This window comes from Phaenicophaeus curvirostris, chromosome 1 (assembly GCF_032191515.1).
Source record: "Phaenicophaeus curvirostris isolate KB17595 chromosome 1, BPBGC_Pcur_1.0, whole genome shotgun sequence".
Lineage (NCBI taxonomy): Eukaryota > Metazoa > Chordata > Aves > Cuculiformes > Cuculidae > Phaenicophaeus > Phaenicophaeus curvirostris.
The window spans coordinates 21,030,553-21,048,349 of NC_091392.1; the positions used below are offsets into that span (position 1 = coordinate 21,030,553).

General features: G+C 42.5%; 1 protein-coding gene across 3 annotated transcripts; it reads left to right on the forward strand.

The window, feature by feature from the left end:
* The first annotated feature begins 1,640 nt into the window (after positions 1–1,640).
* On the forward strand, positions 1,641–17,077 carry SELENOO (selenoprotein O). Of its 3 annotated transcripts, none has more exons than XR_011336814.1 (10): positions 1,641–2,069; positions 2,952–3,155; positions 4,343–4,523; positions 7,375–7,505; positions 7,904–8,184; positions 8,503–8,653; positions 10,926–11,111; positions 12,877–13,033; positions 13,693–15,822; positions 16,399–17,077. XR_011336814.1 is itself a non-coding variant. In XM_069850265.1 (9 exons), exons 1-9 carry the CDS (start codon positions 1,645–1,647, stop codon positions 13,885–13,887), a joined length of 1,911 nt encoding a protein of 636 aa, XP_069706366.1. In that variant the 5' UTR covers positions 1,641–1,644; the 3' UTR covers positions 13,888–17,077. The 3 variants fall into 3 exon arrangements, 1 of the variants encoding a protein (XP_069706366.1); XR_011336813.1 differs by having other exon boundaries at positions 13,693–15,159; positions 15,752–17,077; XM_069850265.1 differs by having other exon boundaries at positions 13,693–17,077.
* Positions 17,078–17,797: the final 720 nt, after the last annotated feature.

Below are 17,797 nucleotides of genomic sequence, written 5' to 3' on the forward strand. Positions count from 1 at the left end.
ATTAGTATGAGTTTTTACTGCTGTGAAGTTCATAACAGCATTAAAATTAGTCCTTGGAAATTAATAGAATATGCATTAAGATTTCAGGGAATAATTATACATTCTGCGCCCAGCTCTCATCTCATTGGACGCAACTGATGGAGATCTATCCCTCACGTCACCCAGGACTGATAAAGTATGCTCGCTTTCTAGAACTCAAAGAGGCATGTCAGAAAGCCTGTGCTGGCATTTTCAGTGTCACACCTGCACATAAGCGGGAAATACATTCTGTGCCCAGCTTTTGTCTTGTTGGACACAATGAGATGTAGTCATCTGTGGATATAGTCTTTTTGGACTTCAGTAAAGCCTTTGATACAATTTCTTACAGCATTCTGCTTCGGAAACTGTCAGCCTCTGGCCTGGACAGGCGCACACTCTCCTGGGTGGAAAACTGGTTGGATGGCCGGGCCCAGAGAGTGGTGGGAAATGGTGTGAAATCCAGCTGGAGGCCAGTGACAAGTGGGGTTCCCCAGGGCTCAGTGCTGGGTCCAGCCCTGTTCAATGTCTTTATCAATGACCTGGATGAAGGCATCGAGTGCACCCTTAGCAAGTTTGCAGATGACACTAAGCTGGGTGGAAGCGTCGATCTGCTGGAGGGTAGGGAGGCTCTGCAAAGGGATTTGAACAGGCTGGACTACTGGGCAGAGTCCAAGGGCATGAGGTTTAACAAGGCCAAATGCCGGGTCCTGCACTTGGGGCACAACAACCCTATGCAGTGCTACAGACTAGGAGAAGTCTGTCTAGAAAGCTGCCTGGAGGAGAGGGACCTGGGGGTGTTGGTTGACAGCCGACTGAACATGAGCCAGCAGTGTGCCCAGGTGGCCAAGAAGGCCAATGGCATCTTGGCTTGTATCAGAAACGGCGAGACCAGCAGGTCCAGGGAGGTTATTCTCCCTCTGTACTTGGCACTGGTGAGACCGCTCCTCGAATACTGTGTTCAGTTCTGGGTCCCTCACCATAAGAAGAATGTGGAGGCTCTGGAGCGAGTCCAGAGAAGAGCAACAAAGCTGGTGAAGGGGCTGGAGAACAGGCCTTATGAGGAACGGCTGAGAGAGCTGAGGTTGTTTAGCCTGGAGAAGAGGAGGCTGAGGGGAGACCTCATTGCTCTCTATAACTACCTGAAAGGAGGTTGTAGAGAGGAGGGTGCTGGCCTCTTCTCCCAAGTGACAGGGGACAGGACAAGAGGGAATGGCCTCAAGCTCCACCAGGGGAGATTTAGGCTGGACATTAGGAAAAAATTCTTCACAGAAAGGGTCATTGGGCACTGGAACAGGCTGCCCAGGGAGGTGGTTGATTCACCTTCCCTGGAGGTGTTTAAGGCGCGGGTGGATGAGGTGCTGAGGGGCATGGTTTAGTGTTTGATGGGAATGGTTGGACTCGATGATCTGGTCGGTCTTTTCCAGCCTAGCGATTCTATGAGTCTGTGACTGAGGGAGAGCCGTCCCTCACGTCGCCCAGGACTGGTAACACACTCCCGCCCTCTAGAGCCCCACGCGCCCGACCCACGCGCCAGCGCTCTGGTCGCCACACGCTCCCCCAGCCCCCTCCTCCCGCCCCGCCCCCCCCGCCCCGCCCCGGCCCCGGCGCTCCTCCCCGGCCGCGGCGATGGCGGGCGGCGCGCGCTGGCTGGGCGCGCTGCGCTTTGACAACGCGGCGCTGCGGGCGCTGCCGGTGGAGGCTGCGGAGGGCGGCGGCCCGCGGCTCGTGCCCGGCGCCTGCTTCAGCCGCGCGCGGCCCGCCCCGCTGAGCCGCCCGCAACTCGTGGCCGTGTCGCCGCCCGCCATGGCGCTGCTGGGGCTGCCCGAGCCCCGCGGCGCCGCCGACGAGGCCGAGGCCGAGCTGTACTTCAGCGGGAACCGGCTGCTGGCGGGCTCGGAGCCGGCCGCGCACTGCTACTGCGGGCACCAGTTCGGCAGCTTCGCGGGGCAGCTGGGCGACGGCGCCGCGCTCTACCTGGGCGAGGTGCTGGGCGCGGGCGGGCGGCGCTGGGAGATCCAGCTCAAGGGCGCCGGCGTCACCCCCTTCTCCCGGTGAGGCCCCGCGCCCGGCCCCTCGCGGTCAGAGAACCGCCGCGCTGGGAGCGAGCTCTGGGATCGCGGGAGGGACTGTTTACTTAAAGGCTCGCGGGGATAGGACGAGGGGGACGGCTGTAAACCGGAGAGGGGCGGATTTAGGCGTGATATAAGGAGGAATTTCTTCACCGTGAGGGTGGGGAGGCGCTGGCACAGGTTGTCCGGGGAAGCTGTGGCTGCCCCAGCCCTGGAGGTGTTCAGGGCCAGGTTGGATGGGGCCTTGGGCAGCCTGAGCTAGTGGGATGTCCCTGCCCATGCCAGGGGAGGTGGAAATAGATGATCTTTAAGGTCCCTTCCAACCCAAACTATTCTATAATTCTGTGATCATCGGGCGCTGCTTCCTCCCGAGGGAGGTGGAGGAGGTGGTTCGTGGCGATGGGACCCGAGAGAGCGGTGGAGGATGCGGGGGACTGGGTTGGATATTGGGAAGGAGTTCGCTCAGAGTGTGGGAGCGCTGGAACAGCTCCCCGGGGACGTGGCCATGGCACTGAGCCGGGCAAGAAGCGTTTGGACAAAGCGCTCAGACACACGGTGTGAATGTCAGAGTTGTCCATGGACTCCTTACCCTTGTGGGTCCCTTCCAACTCGGGGTGTTCTGTGACTTGAAGCACCCAGACTTTGCCCTCTATGGACAGGGCAGGCTGCCCCACCAGCTGACGGCGTTGCTGAGGTGCTTCTGAGCCTGGTTTGTGCTGAGGATCCACACAACTACTTTGTTGTGTGGCTGTGGGCAGAGTGTGTCACTCTTAGGCTTTTGTTTCTCCACTGCTAAGCGGGAGACAGGAGTTCCTGCCTTTATAGCCTGAAAACTTAATGTCTGGCTATGTCTTCTTGTTGCAGACAAGCTGACGGTCGGAAAGTCCTGCGGTCAAGCATACGGGAGTTCCTGTGCAGTGAGGCTATGTTTCACCTAGGAATACCAACAACGAGGGCTGGAACATGTGTGACATCTGACTCGACAGTCATCCGTGATGTATTTTATGATGGGAATCCAAAAAGGGAAAAGTGTACAGTTGTTCTGAGAATAGCTCCTACATTTCTAAGGTAGAAGCCTACTTTATTGATGTTTTGTGTTCTTTTAAAAGCACGCACAGCAGTCTTTTATGTTATCCTTTAAAGTGTTTTTCTGCACACAATTTGCATATTTCTTGTTCTGAAGACTTGCAACTCTTTTGTCAGGCTGTAGGAAGCTGTTCTCCTTGTCCAGGAGATGGGATGAGCTGGTGTCTGTGCACTCATACAGATAAACACCAAGAATGTGTGCCTGGTAGAAGGAAGTTCTGCAGGCCTCAGAAGAGATTTTTCATGTTCATGCCAGCACAGAATACACATGCTTTTTTGGTGTTGGTGTTGGTAGTCGTGGTGGATTCTAGCTTTACCCTTAGTTACAAAGCTATTTTAATGTAGTACTGTCAAAGTCTGGGTGCAGTTTCCCTGCCTGAGAAGTGGAGATTCCTGCTCTAACACAGCCATTAGATGTTTCAGGAAGCTGCATTGCAGTTAACTTCCTGTTAGGAAACAGAATACTAGAGGAAGGTGAGGCATAAGGAATATGTGCAGGTATATGTATGTGTATATGTGCGTGTGGATGTATATATGGGGGAAAAAAAGTCTTACCTTACATTCTACTACAGTGTAGTAATGATAAGTAACGGCTTTTAATTGGAAGAGGGTGGACTTAGATTAGATATAAGGAAGAAATTTTTCACCTTGAGGGTGGTGAGGTACCAGAACAGGTTGCCCAGAAGTGCTGTGGATGCCCCGTTCCTTGAAGTGTTTAAGGCCATGTTGGATGGGGCTTTGAGTAACCTGATCTAGTGGAAGATTTCTGCCCGTGACAGAGGGGTTGGAACTGGATGATGCTTAAGGTCCCTTTCAACCCAAACCGTTCTGTGATTCTAGTATTTAAAATAAGTTCTGTGCCTGTATATTTACTCAGGATAAGGATTTTTCTGTAGAAGTGGTTGTAAGAAACTTCAATGAGCTGGGGTTCTTGGTCTGTCAGTTCAGTTACACGTGGGTGTATGTGCTTCCTTGCATTGAGTCACTCAACCTCACTAGGTTCGGTGTAGGAGCCTTGTGAGTCTTTTCTCTTGGGCAGTTGAAGGATGGGTGTTAAGAGGTGATGTGGTGTTATTGCAGCAAAGGTAAATGTTTTCACTGTGTGTAACACTAAATTAAGTTAATAGTGTCAGATAATACTAAAACACGGTTTTATTATTTTAAAACAGATTTGGTTCTTTTGAAATTTTTAAACCTCCCGATGAGTACACAGGACGCAAGGGTCCTAGTGTTAACCGAAATGATATTCGAATACAGATGCTTGATTATGTGATTGGCACTTTCTATCCAGAAATCCAGGAGGCTTATTCAGACAACAGTATCCAGAGGAATGCTGCTTTCTTCAAAGAGGTAAGAAAGATTAGATTCTCTTTATAAATCCAAAGCGGTCATCTTTCGGAACTTCATCTGCGAGCAGGGATGACTGGAGTCAGTTAAAACATTGTGTCATCTGATTGCCTGAAATGTTCTTTTCTTTGGAAAAAACAGTCTTAATAGAACTGCTTATTGATGAAAGCAGTATTGAGCAAGCCAGCAGAAGCAGCTTAACATTTTAAATAGTTAATAATGATTTCTTTGCTCTGGGAGAGCTTCCCAAGACTTACCTCTGTTTGCCGAGAGTGTTTCAGGCTGCAAGGGGAACTTCTGGCCCAGACTGGTAGATGATGAGTTGACAGTACTGAGACATAACTTACAAGGCAGCATCTTATAAAATACAGACAACATTGATTCCTTTCCTGTTTCTTCTTTTCCAAAGTACAAATGGTAATGTTGACTGCAAGTCACTTCAGCATCAGGCTTTAGAACTGAAATGTTTAAAGGCAGTCAAGCATTGTAGGGGCTTGTCTGGGGAAGCTGCAAAACATTCAGCTTTGGAAATGATGAGATCAGGTGAGATAAACGTGTCTTAGATGCAGTGGAGTATCAAGTCATACTGCTGTACCCCAGCAGAGAGGCTGGGTGAGTTCTCAGAGACCCATTTTGAACCTGTTTTCAATTACTGTATAAATTTAGACCTTAATAATTACTGGGAGAGAGATCTGTGATACAAATTGGGGCTATAGCGTTAGTAAAGGTAGAACTGCTATATTTCTCTTTGAAGTAAAACATGGCTAAGTTAATTGGTGTCTAAACTTTATCTCCTATACCATTTTCCTCGCTACTGATATTGTATTGATGTTCTTGACATTGGATTTCTACTGCTATGTTCCTTTGTCTCAGTGAGCAAAGAGGGAATTTGGGGACTCTTGTCTTTTGTGTTTTAGTGATTAGTAATACTAACCTTGCAGGAGGAATCAAGTTTGATATTAGTGGAGAACTGTAATAAAGGCTCTGGTTCGGATCACCTGATGTTCAAATAGTGTTACGACCCAAATAAAAGTGCTTTACCTAGCCTGTAAACATAATAATTAAAAAATACCAGTCTAATACATTTAATTAGCCTGTGTAAAAGTGCTTGTGGTGCTTTGAGATCTGAAATGATGTGATAGGGACTGAGGGAATGGCTGCAACATTGTACATCTTCGTAACAGACCGACAAGGTGTCAAAAGACAGGCTTAAAATCCGACACTAAATTTTGTGGGGTTTGAATTTGTGTCCCTTACCTAGTTTCACAAACATGTCCGTCTTTTTCAGGAGTGGGGAAGTGCTGTCAGCTCAATTCTAACACATTTTATCTTTCTTTTTGCACTGCTGAAGAAATGAAGGAAAAAAGTACAAGTGATTGCATTTGACAACACTGTCTGGAAAGCAAACACCATTATCTGTGCTTCTCAAATAATTTGTATTTGTTGCTTAAGTTCACATGAGCATGTCCTTGAGATAGTGCTCTTATTTACATATACAACAGTAGAAAAACGTGATCAAAGAAGAGTAAAGGTCAAAGCGATTACAAAGCCATCTTTCTCTAATTAACATACCCATATTTGAGTTTTGCCCAAGCATTAATTGCTTTCAGGTGTTCTCATTAGCAGAATTTATTTTTTTTATTGAAGCGCTGGCAGTGTGTGATGCATTCATATAAAGATATCCAGCAGTCGTGTATTGCCTTACTGCTGCTGTACTTTCATCCCAACCCTGGTGGGCTGGGTTTGGGTTTTTTTTGAGTTTTACCCTCTTCCTGGCACAGAGTTATCTTGCAGGGTGTGCCTCTTACACTGGTTTCTAGCATGCCAGTTATCAGTTTTGGACACATGTAGCTACTTGGAGTGCCTTCTCCTCTGTTAACTAGCTCGTTTTTTAAACCATAAAGAAATGCACTTACATTGCATCTGCAGAGAACAGTTGCTTTAAATTTCTGCATGTTTATAGCTATTTGGGAAGATGAGTGGTTTTAGCTGTGAAAATAGTTTGATTTAAAAGTTTTAGCTAATGACTAAACGATTTTTGTTTACAGTAGTTCATTTAGATTTCATAGGGCATATCTAGTTGCAAATGACAAGTGAGCTAATTCAATTAAATAACTAGAACTATGTTAAAATATTATACTATTTGAAGAATGAGGCACATGCAATCATTAGAGTCAAAGATTCACATCAGTAACTCTCAGCTATGCACTCAGTGAAGAATTGCATTTAAATATAATTATCATTCTTGGAATATTTTTACTTAACCTTGTCACTTTTTTCCACTCTCAACAAATTGATGGAAGTGCTTATCAGTGCTGAAACTCCTTAGCAGGGTATATTTTTTTGTATAAAATACTTACCTTCCTGTAAATCACTCTTATGTACCAGGTAAACCAAAAAACTCACTTTACATGGGACCTTGTTGCATAGAGTTAATTTTTTTTCTTAGCCTTTGCTTCTGTTTCCTCCTGCCTGTAGTTAAAGGGTCTAAAATTAAGAGTAAGCAAAAAAATGTCTTTATATAATGTCTACAATAGTGGGCAAGTCTGGTGTCAGTTTACCTTATTTCAGTGTTCTGTCTCCGGTGGTGTTTTTGAAGCTGTTCAGTTCACCTGGAAATCAAGCATGGAAGAAAAGAAGTGGAAGCAAGCAGAAATGTGAGAGTGAGAAACAGGGTAATTGCTAACAGGAGGAGAGAGGCGAGGTATCCTTAATAGATTGTGTATGGCATACTGCCAGAATCTGACTCCACCAGAGCTGTAGAAAGATCTGTTTGGACTAGAAAATGCTTGGAAACACATAAATGTATTGAAAGATATTTTTTTTGAAAAAGGAAAAAAAAAAACTTTTTTAGATAACAAAACGAACTGCGAGACTGGTAGCTGAATGGCAGTGCGTTGGGTTTTGTCATGGCGTGCTGAATACAGATAATATGAGCATCGTTGGACTCACCATTGACTACGGCCCTTTTGGATTTATGGACAGGTCAGTGTGGCATCGTTATTTGAAATGCTTGTGTGCATTTGCTGTGTGGAGCAATCCTGATGTTCATATTGCTTTAATATTTTAAGTCTAAAGTAGATTTATTGCAAAATAGATTAATTTAGTACTAGTTGTCCTGTAATTCTTCTTTCAGCTTCTTTTTAACTGTGTTCACAACATCTGTAACTGTTAGACTGTTCTTGTGTCCTGGGAGGTCGGGTTTCTCAGTATTTGAGAGGGAAGGAAAATATATAATAACATGACTGGGAAAAGAATGTAAAGAGAGTTCCCTTTTTAATTTTATTAGTTTCCTAGAGGAGACTGAAATAATAACAGTCATACTTCCCATGGTATTGGTGTCCCAATAACTAGAAGAATGTTAACTGTTTTTTCATTTGTAGATATGACCCTGAGCACGTTTGCAATGCTTCTGATAATACAGGGCGCTATGCTTACAACAAACAGCCAGAGATTTGCAAGTGGAACCTGGGGAAGCTTGCTGAAGCTCTAGTTCCAGAGCTACCCTTGGAAATAAGTGAACTCATCCTGGAAGAGGAATATGATGCAGAATTTGAGAAACATTATTTGCAGAAGATGAGGAAGAAACTAGGCCTAATCCAGCTGGAATTAGAAGAAGATAGTAAGCTGGTGTCTGAACTCCTTGAAACCATGCATGTCACAGGTTGGTGAGGAACACAGTGAGTTATCATTTAATAACATGGTTTTTGTCTTGACCATGCAAGAAAGCAGCCTTGTGCAAGTATGTTGCCATCTGAGGAAAGAACAAAAGGCTGAAAAATAAGTACCTGCACTATAGGCAGTTTTTGCCTTGATATAGAGTAGTTCTGTCTCATACTTGCACCCTCACTGAGAGAGCAGTTTATTTACGTGTTCAGAAAGACAAGTTGTGCTGCTTTGAGGGCCCTGGGATAGGAGAAAAATGTGGGATCTCTTTTCCTGCTTATTTATTAGTTGCGTTACTCAGAGTTTACTTTTTCAGGTGGAGATTTCACAAATATTTTCTACTTGCTGAGTTCATTCTCAGTAGACTTTGATCCTTCAAGATGGGAAGACTACTTAGAAAAACTTACAAGTCAGTGTGCCTCTCTGGAAGAACTGAAAGTTGCCTTCAAACCACAGATGGATCCAAGGTAATACCTTTTTTTTACTTAAATGCTTTTGGCTTGTGCTTTTACTTTCATCATAACCATAGTGAACTCTGCACGCTATGTAATAATTGACTAAATTTGGAAATTTCACTCATGTAGGTGCATCATGATCTACAGCAGTGCAAATTCGTGTATGTTTTGTGGCTAGTGAATGCTCAGCAGTGAATTGTGGCAGTTGGCTCTTGGGCTAAAGTTTTCTGAGCTTTTATTTGGCCTTCCCCCCCCCGCCCCGCCTTTTTTTTCCTCCACTATTTCTGCTGAGTATGGCAATGAAAGTCCCAGACAGTGAAGTGATGCAGATATATTTTATGGAAGAAATGGATTTGCTGTGTTCTATCAGCAAATAATCACCACATCCTGGGCCAAATGTAACCGAAGGGCACACTCAGGCTCTGAAAACTGTGTGGTGGCATTCATGTCCTATGTGATATGTTATGTTCTACAGCCCAGCCGCTCTACAGCCCAGCCGCTCTGGGCATGGAACAGCTGCTTATAATGGTGATTGCGGCAGTTCTTGACATTTTGTATCGGTGGAACCAGGGAATGAGTGTGACCTGTGAATGTGTCATTTTGGTTTTTGGCATCTTCCCAGACAGGGGAAGAAATTAAAGTGGGGATATTTTGGGCAGGGTGCTGTGTCTGCCACCCTTTGCCCCCAGTTAATAAATGTTCATGAAGATGACAAACCCACCAAATTCTTCAGGTTTTTCTACGAGTTGGCATCACATTTAATTTGCAGGGAGTTAAGAAGATGCGCTGGTGTGAAACTGGTTCATACAAGTTTGCAGTTTATGCCAAGGTGTTTGGCTGTAGTTGTTTATAATTTTGGAGATATTATTGATTATATAAATATTAGCAATGATACACTAAAATGAAAGGGAACTAAATTAAGGCAGTGCATACTGCTTATTTAGTTAAGTTCCAGGTTTTAGCTACTGTGAAATTGTAAACAGATAGCATGCAATATGAAGATAGTTTGTGTGACAGATGAAACAATTTTTTTTTTAAAAAAACTACTTTCAGCTTTAGAGGAACATGAAAAGTAGCTGCAAATCATCATTCTGTGGATGTAAAGCTTTGTAGGGCCATAATACTGTGTCAAAGTGAATAAGCATCTAACTGATTTTTATCAAAGCACTTGGATAATGTACAGCTGGGCTCATCGACTGGGTAAATCAGATTCAGATGATACTTCTGAGTTTATATAAACTCAAAAATCAAAGCACTTAGCTTATCTCTGCTAATTACAAGTAGAAGAATATAATATGAAATAATGTTGTCTGTTTTGAGGCCAGGGTTTTCTCTTGCACTTATAAATGCGTTCGCAGAAGGAAATAAAAATACTTAGTGTTTTGTGATACGCTATCACTTAACGCTCTTCCTTTTTTTAATTTTACTTTTTGCCATAGTGCAGTTATTAATGCAGGAAAAATAAAAGTTGACTAGCAACGTATGGAAAATAAGGTGAAACTATTGTTGTACAGCACCAGACAATCCTAGTCAAACTTGCAGCAAAATAGCCTGGATATTTTTAGGAAGTTATTATCACAAAGCAGTTCTCATTCCATGATTTTTAAGCCTGTTGTCTTATTGTCTCATATGATTTAACTGAGGTAACTTCTCCATTTGATTTGCTTTTCTTAGCACTAGTAAAATCAGTAGGTGTTATATCCTTATTCTGCATGCTGTTACAGCGTTAAGATGAGGAAAAGAAATTTTAAAAATCCTAGTCCTATGGGTTCTGCATTATCTTGTTACCTAAATAAGATAAAAATCCTTATTCCAAATTCATTGCAAAGCTCCAAGGGTGTTTTGTTGAGAACTGCGCATCTAAATCCAATTGGTAATTCTGAAAATATACTGTCTACACTTCATGTACCACAGAAATGTGAATTAAACACTGAAGAAGGGAGAATAAACAGTAAAATTAGTATAATTTATTATAAATGTGCTCTGTTAATGATAAAGTACTGTTATTTATCCTCTCTAGTGAAATCATAGGTTATTGTGAATGTTTTAGTATCTACTTTATGGTTGCAGAAAGATAGAATCATAGAATCACCAGGTTGGAAGAGACCCACCGGATCATCAAGTCCAACCATTCCTACCAAACACTAGACCATGCCCCTCAGCACCTGTCCACCCGTGCCTTAAACACCTACAGGGAAGGTGAATCATCACCTCCCTGGGTAGCCTGGTACTTGACAGGCAGTTCAACTTCAATATCTAACGTGTTTGTTTCTCTTGTTCCCAGACAACTGTCAATGATGCTGATGTTGGCTCAGTCTAATCCTCAGCTGTTTGCATTAATTGGAACAAAAGCTAATATAAATAAGGAATTAGAACGCATTGAACAGTTCTCTAAACTGCAGCAGTTAACAGCAGATGATTTACTGAGCAGAAATAAACGACACTGGAAAGAATGGCTGGAGAAATACAGGTAAGGCTTCTCAGTGTTCAGAGCAGTGTATTTGTTCTGCATTTTTATTTGAGAGCAATGCGCTTGTCTCAAAAATGTACAGATTGGTAGGGAAGTGAGGGGTATGTGACTCAAAATAGTATCTACTCCAAGGTCATTATCTGCGTTCGCTTTGAAAGTTGAAGGTATCTGTGGATTTTGTTTACTGGGTTCTGGGGAGGGGTGGGGTATAGAAATCATCTTGCATCAAATCTGTTATTAGAAGTGCTTCAAGAGCACTGAGAATGATTCTAGCAGAGGAGGTTGATTTCAGCTCTGAGCCAATAAGTGCTCGGTAGCTACAGTTGACTGATCTCTAAGTATTTTATCCTTTTAATTATTTTCTTTTCTGAAAGAAAAATCCATGTATTAGTATAGAAAGAAAGTAGGATTATTCTTAATTAAAGAATGACTGTAAAAGAAGTCATGACCAGAAAACAAATGTCAAAACTTTTCTAACAGGCGTAATTTAAAGTCCTAAAAACTGAACATAAGCAGGAGATTTTCCATAAAGAAAAGCCCTTAGTAGAGCACTAGTTGTTTCTGCTGTGTGGGTAAGGTCAGGACTCCTTCCCTCACCCGGATACCTGTGGTCTCGTTCTCCAGAGGAGCTGAGAGTTATAGCCGGTATTGCTGCTAATGCTGCCTCATCTGTATTGTATCCCGTTACTTTTACCAAAACATCAAAATCTTTAACCAATAAACAAGCATAGAAATACTGAAGCTCAGTTCTGAACGTTCTTGGAGAGCAATGCCAAACAGACTCTGCATATGGGGGTGGGGTGTGTTTTAATCTGACTTTTCAGAGAATATGCAGGTTGTGTCACTTCCTCAAGCACTGTTGGGACCTGCTGATAGTCTGTAGTGCTGCTTTTAAATGAAGTGGTATTTTCTAATCTGTTGTCCTGGATTTTTATAAACTGAGAGAATCACAGAATCATAGAATCATTTAGGGTGGCAAAGACCTTAAGATCATGGAGTTCAACCATAAACCTAACATGGCCAAGTCCACGACTAAACCATGTCCATTAGCACCGCATCTACGTATCTTTTAAATAGCTTCTCCCATTCCCTGGGCAGCCTGTTCCAATTCTTGACAACCCTTACAGTGAAGAAATATTTCCTGATATCCAGTTTAAACCACCCCTGGTGCAACTTGAGGGCCATTTCCTCTTGTCCTGTCACTTGCTACTTAGAAGAAGAGACCAACACCTGCCTCACCACAACCTCCTTTCAGGTAGCTGTAGAACGCGATAAGGTCTCCCCTCAGCCTCCTTTTCTCAAGACTTAAACAGCCCTAATTCACTCAACCACTCCTCATAAAACTTGTGCTCCAGACCCTTGACCAGTTTCATTGTCCTCTGGACACACTCCAGCACCTCAGCGTCCTTGTACCGAGGGGCCCAAAACTGAACGCAGTGTTTGAGATGTGGTCTCACCAGTGCTGGGTACATGGGGACAATCGCTTCTCTAGTCCTTCTGGCCGCACCATTTCTGATAAAAGCCAGGATGTGCTGGCCAACTTGGCCACCTAGACACGCTGCCAGCTCATATTCAGCTGGCTGTTGACTTGGGCACCCCCAAGTCCTTTTCTGACAGGCAGCTTTCCAGACATTTGTCCCCAAATTATAGATGGTGTCATGTTTATTAAGAACTGCAAACTAAGATAGGCCTTAGTTTCAAAATGACTCATCTTTTACGTGTGAATCTTGAACCAAACAAGCTGCTTTCACTTGCTTAATTTCAGAGTCCGTTTGCAAAAAGAAGTAGAAAGTCTTAGCAATGCTGATACCTGGAATACTGATCGTGTGAAAGTCATGAATTCAAACAATCCAAAATATATCTTGAGAAATTATATCGCCCAGAATGCCATAGAAGCAGCTGAAAATGGGGATTTCTCAGAGGTATGATGTTACTACTCAACATCTCTGTGGGTTTGTATCGATGTGTAGTGGTGCTGTTGATAACTGACGTTACGCTAGGTGAGAGTCATTCTGGCATCTCAGGAAGTTAGGGGACTGGGAGTTTGCTGTTCAGAAGGTCAGTATTATTTTTGAGGAAGCTGTGGTTTTCATGACTGCAGAACAAAGGAACTGAAAATCTGCGTTTGAACATGCCGATCCCAGGACAAGACTCTTAGACCTGCTTTGACTGAATAGCGTTCACTGTGGGAGGCAGTGGAGGATAAATTTATACTTGCTCCTTGCTGTGATGTTATCTTTCAAAAGTCCTGGTTTCCACCTATAGGCTCATTATGTGTATCGTTACATGCAGAAAATTAGAATATTAATTTATTTTGAAAAATTATATAAGAACTTGTGTTTAAGACCTGTATTACAAGATATTAGAGCTTGAGTTCTGTACAGATACAAAATCAGGCAGTTATGATTTTGCACTTTTCAGTCTTTTTGATACACATTGTTCATTTATTTAATATTTAGCTTGCCTGGAGTTTGTGTATTAAATACAATGTACTCACCCGTTATTTGATGTGAGGTTCTTCTCTACATCCTTTTGTCTTTACTTTCTAAATTCTTGTAACTGTGCTATGTTTTCTTTCTAGGTAAGAAATGTACTGAAACTATTGGAGAACCCATTCCAAGAAGCAGAAGACTTCAGGGAGGTAAAGGAAGATGCAGAAGAGGAGGGAGCAACTGCTGCAGCAGCTGCTTGTGTTCAAGAGATCAGAAGCAGACTACCATATTGCAGTAAACCTCCACTGTGGGCTTCAGAGCTCTCTGTTACATGATCTTCTTAACTGCCTTGTTTTATTTTTTGCTGTAAACTGAAGACTGATCCTCCTTCAGCAGTGAAGAATTCAGCAAGGCAGACATCAAAGTGCTATTAAGTTATTGAAGCAACCCTACATTTGGATGCGTCTGCAGCAGTTTTCAGCTGTGCTTAATTTGAAGCATCACTGATCACTGGAACGAGCCAGTGACGATCAACAGTCCATACTCATCAGTAGTTTAAGTGTTTTGAGACTGAAAGTCTTTCCTTTATTCATACCACATTACAAGTAGAAAGCAATATTTCATGTTGAGGCAGGGTGAATTTTGAACATCCAAATGGAGTTGTTATGTGAAGACAAAAACATCAAGTCAGGAATCTGATCTGTTTTTGTCTGATGTCTTAACTAATAGTACTTCCAACATTTATTTACTGCTTTCTCTGTGCAGGGACTTTTAGTCTTTAATGGAGGAATAGATTCAGTGTTGCTTGTTCTAAGCTATGTTTCATTTAATTAAGTTCATTTCTTGTGAACCTTCAGATTCATATTTATCTATTTTTAGAGAATTTTTGCAGACTGGGATTTAGGGGGAGCAATTGAATGTGCTGTTGCTTTTTTTTTAATATAGTAAGAGCAGAATTAAGGGAGATTATATATTTTGCATGTGAAAATCAGGATGGAAAAGTTTATTCAGGTTCAGTATGTTTTCATACAATGTGTAAATATTTACTAAAACCATGGGTATAATTTGTAAGCCAGCTGGCTGGGACAAAGTCAGTTAGCCAAATTAGCACAAACCTTAAACTACTCCAGAACTCAAATCCAGGTTCCTTGACTATTTGTTTGTGTACTTTAACAGAATGGCCTTGTATGAGAGGTGTGCAGGTGGGGTACCTGTCTGTGCACACTGGTCAGTAGGATTCTTCCAATCACATTCTGGCCTTCTGCCATTTAGTTTGCTTCCATGGTCTTTGAAAATCTGTACCCTGACAGTTGCTATTTGACCTGTTACTGTGAACATGCTGTTTGATCTTGGGTAAAAATTATAGAGGCCATGGGAGGAGGATGGGAGCTGACTTCCATGCAAGTTACTTATTGATAGTGTTTGTTGTGGTTTCAGGGGAAAGTTGGTTGCCATTCTAGCCGTGTCAGCAACAAAAAGTTGTTCCATAGTTAGTATTTAGCTTTCTGAACTTCTTTCTAAAGGCTTCTTATTACTGGTTCAGATACCTGAGATCTCGGAAGAAGTTTGGTTTACTGCAAAGGTTTCTCTTTCGGAAGAGACCGCTTTCTTACACTGTGAGTTTGTGTACATTCTTCCACCACCCTGTGCAAGCTTGATATTAGCTCAGGTTGAATTGTGCTCTCTTAAGTCTTCTTCAAAATATGAGCCATGGAAGAACAGGGAGAGCAGTTGGGCTGCTGCTTATGTGTCTGTGCTAATAATGAGTTTGTCCTCCTTGCTGTCACAGTAAAGAAGTGATGCTTTGAATGTAAACATTCATTCTGTCTTGCCTTTGACCTGGAGAAACTGATGTTGAGTAATGATTTGTTATAAACCAGAATCTCTGATAAATGCAGCACTTTCTGTAATGTTTCAGAGTCCTTGCAGAAAAAGACAAACTTGAAAGTGTGTTTACCTACTCCATGGAAGAATGGGGTACTGAAACCAAACTATTTAGTGGAAGCTTTAACAAAGTCAGTGCTGGGTCAAAAGGACTGTGCCAGGGCAGGGATGGGGAAAGGGAGGGTGTTGGCAATTTGAAAGATGCTTCAAACATACCCGTGTATGTGACAACTTTGTAGAACCAGTGCTCTCTTTTGCTGTGCCTGGCCCAGAAGGGAGTAACTCAGCAGGATTTTGTTTCTAAATTTCTGTCTTTCTTTTTAGGAGGCAGAGCGGGGATCTGTGTTTTGGAGGAGTTCTGCCCAGGCTTTTGGCTTTATGGAATGATCTAAAAAGTAATGATTTTACACCGTACCTAAAGGATAAGTCTTTTCAACAGCATTCTGATATTAATTTGAAGGATTTGAGTAGATCTTTATTCAAAATTATATGGAGAAAGAGTGTGATATTACAACCATGTGTTTGGACACAGGGGAACTTGAGTTAACAACCAAACTATTTTGCATATAAAGATACAAATTACTTTGTACCTATAATGCCAAAATCATGCAGAGATACATTTTGCTAGCAATTTTATCCTTAAAAGAGAAATTCAGTGTAACAGTCAGGAATGAAAATGTGGTGTCATTTCCTGCTAAGTACTTTCCTTGCTTACATATAAATGAAGTGCAAGAGGTGTAGAAGGCTTGAAATGACAAATGACCCCTGGTGTGCCACTCAGTAAAGCTGTATTTGAAATAGGTGCAGTATTATACTCACCGACAGGTGGAAATACTAAGAGGGTGTTCACATAGTCTGACTGTGCTGGCATTTAACTGCTCGAGTTTCTCTGTGCATGCAATAATATTGATGCTTTGTATTTGAAGAAGTGCGATGATCAGAAGCCAAGTGAAATGCTTGTGCTCTTTCAGCATGCTCATTTCAAAAGAGGGATAGTAGTTACATCTCTGACAGTGAGTTTCTTCTGGTCTTGTTCTGGAGCAGCGTGGGAGCAGGAGGTTGTTGAGGACAATTTGACCAGACTTTTCCAGGTAGGAACTTTTATCTCTTAGTTCAGTTCTTCAGAGATAAGGGAATATAGCTTGTAACATCCAGGAGTCTAAATACTTGAATCATAAATTGCTTCTTGATTTTTACAGCTTGTACTTGGAGCAGATAAACTTGAAAATAATATTTTGTATCAGTCAAATATTCTGCTTGTTTGAAATCACAGACTTGTGCTCAAAATGGATTGGTGACTCTTCATATCAATGTCTTTCTGTGGAAACGCTTCTATTAGACTTATCTGTGGCTCTACAGCCTGAACTGCCCTTGCATAAAGCAAGCAGTACTCAGATCACAAAACTGAAATGAGAAGCTCTTGGAGATGTCTCTGGGTAGTCTCACATGGTCATGGGACTCCTCTCATGACTTTGTCATATTTCACCATAATTCTCCTTCATGAGCTTGTAAATCTACAGTTGCTGAATGTTTTACAGTCAGCTCTCACTTTGGGGTGTTTATGGTTGTGCTTTTTTTTTTTTTCTCCAAGCAATTGCTACATCTGTCTTTGATTCTTTTAGTAAAAAAAAAATAAATATGCAATTTTAATATTCTTGTTCACGCCTATTTCCTGAGAGAGTTTTGCCATTAACCATACTGTGCAGCAGACAGGCTCTTCAGAAATGTTTGCTGTTGATGTCAGATGGCCTGGTCACATCACAGAAACCTCACTTTTTATTTTTGCTGTGTTTTCTGGGGGGTGAACTAGCACAGATACGGACTCCTGCCTTGCCAGCAGTTTTGCTAGCATGCTTGGAGCAAGGCAAGGACCTTCCCCTTTTCCAGAGAAACCTTCCTCTTAGTTACTTGGCCTTAAGACCTATGCTGACACCTCTAATTCCAGTGATACAAGGAAACATAAAACCCAACCTGATGTCAACAGATACAGGATGTGATTTTAAACTCTGCTAACAGAAATAGGCACTTTAGAAAGTGAAGCTGCACTTTATTTAAAATGGATTGAGTACATAATGCAGATAGTTTTTTTCCAAACCTCTCAGTGATATCAGAGAATGGGGACTCTCCAATGTGGAAAACATCAAATATAGAGCATGTTGTACGAGATGGAAGCCCTGCTATGTGGCCCCATTGCATATGAGGAATTAGTGTATCAGGATCTAGCAATCTGAAAATTGGTTCTGCAGCATATAGGGCCTCCTCTTACTCCTGCAATCCAAATACAGAGACTTCCCTTGGAGCTGTGAGGGCCCAGAGGCTCAGGAAGCAATTTATTGGTGAGGATCACACTCCAGTTACTCCACAGCTAAT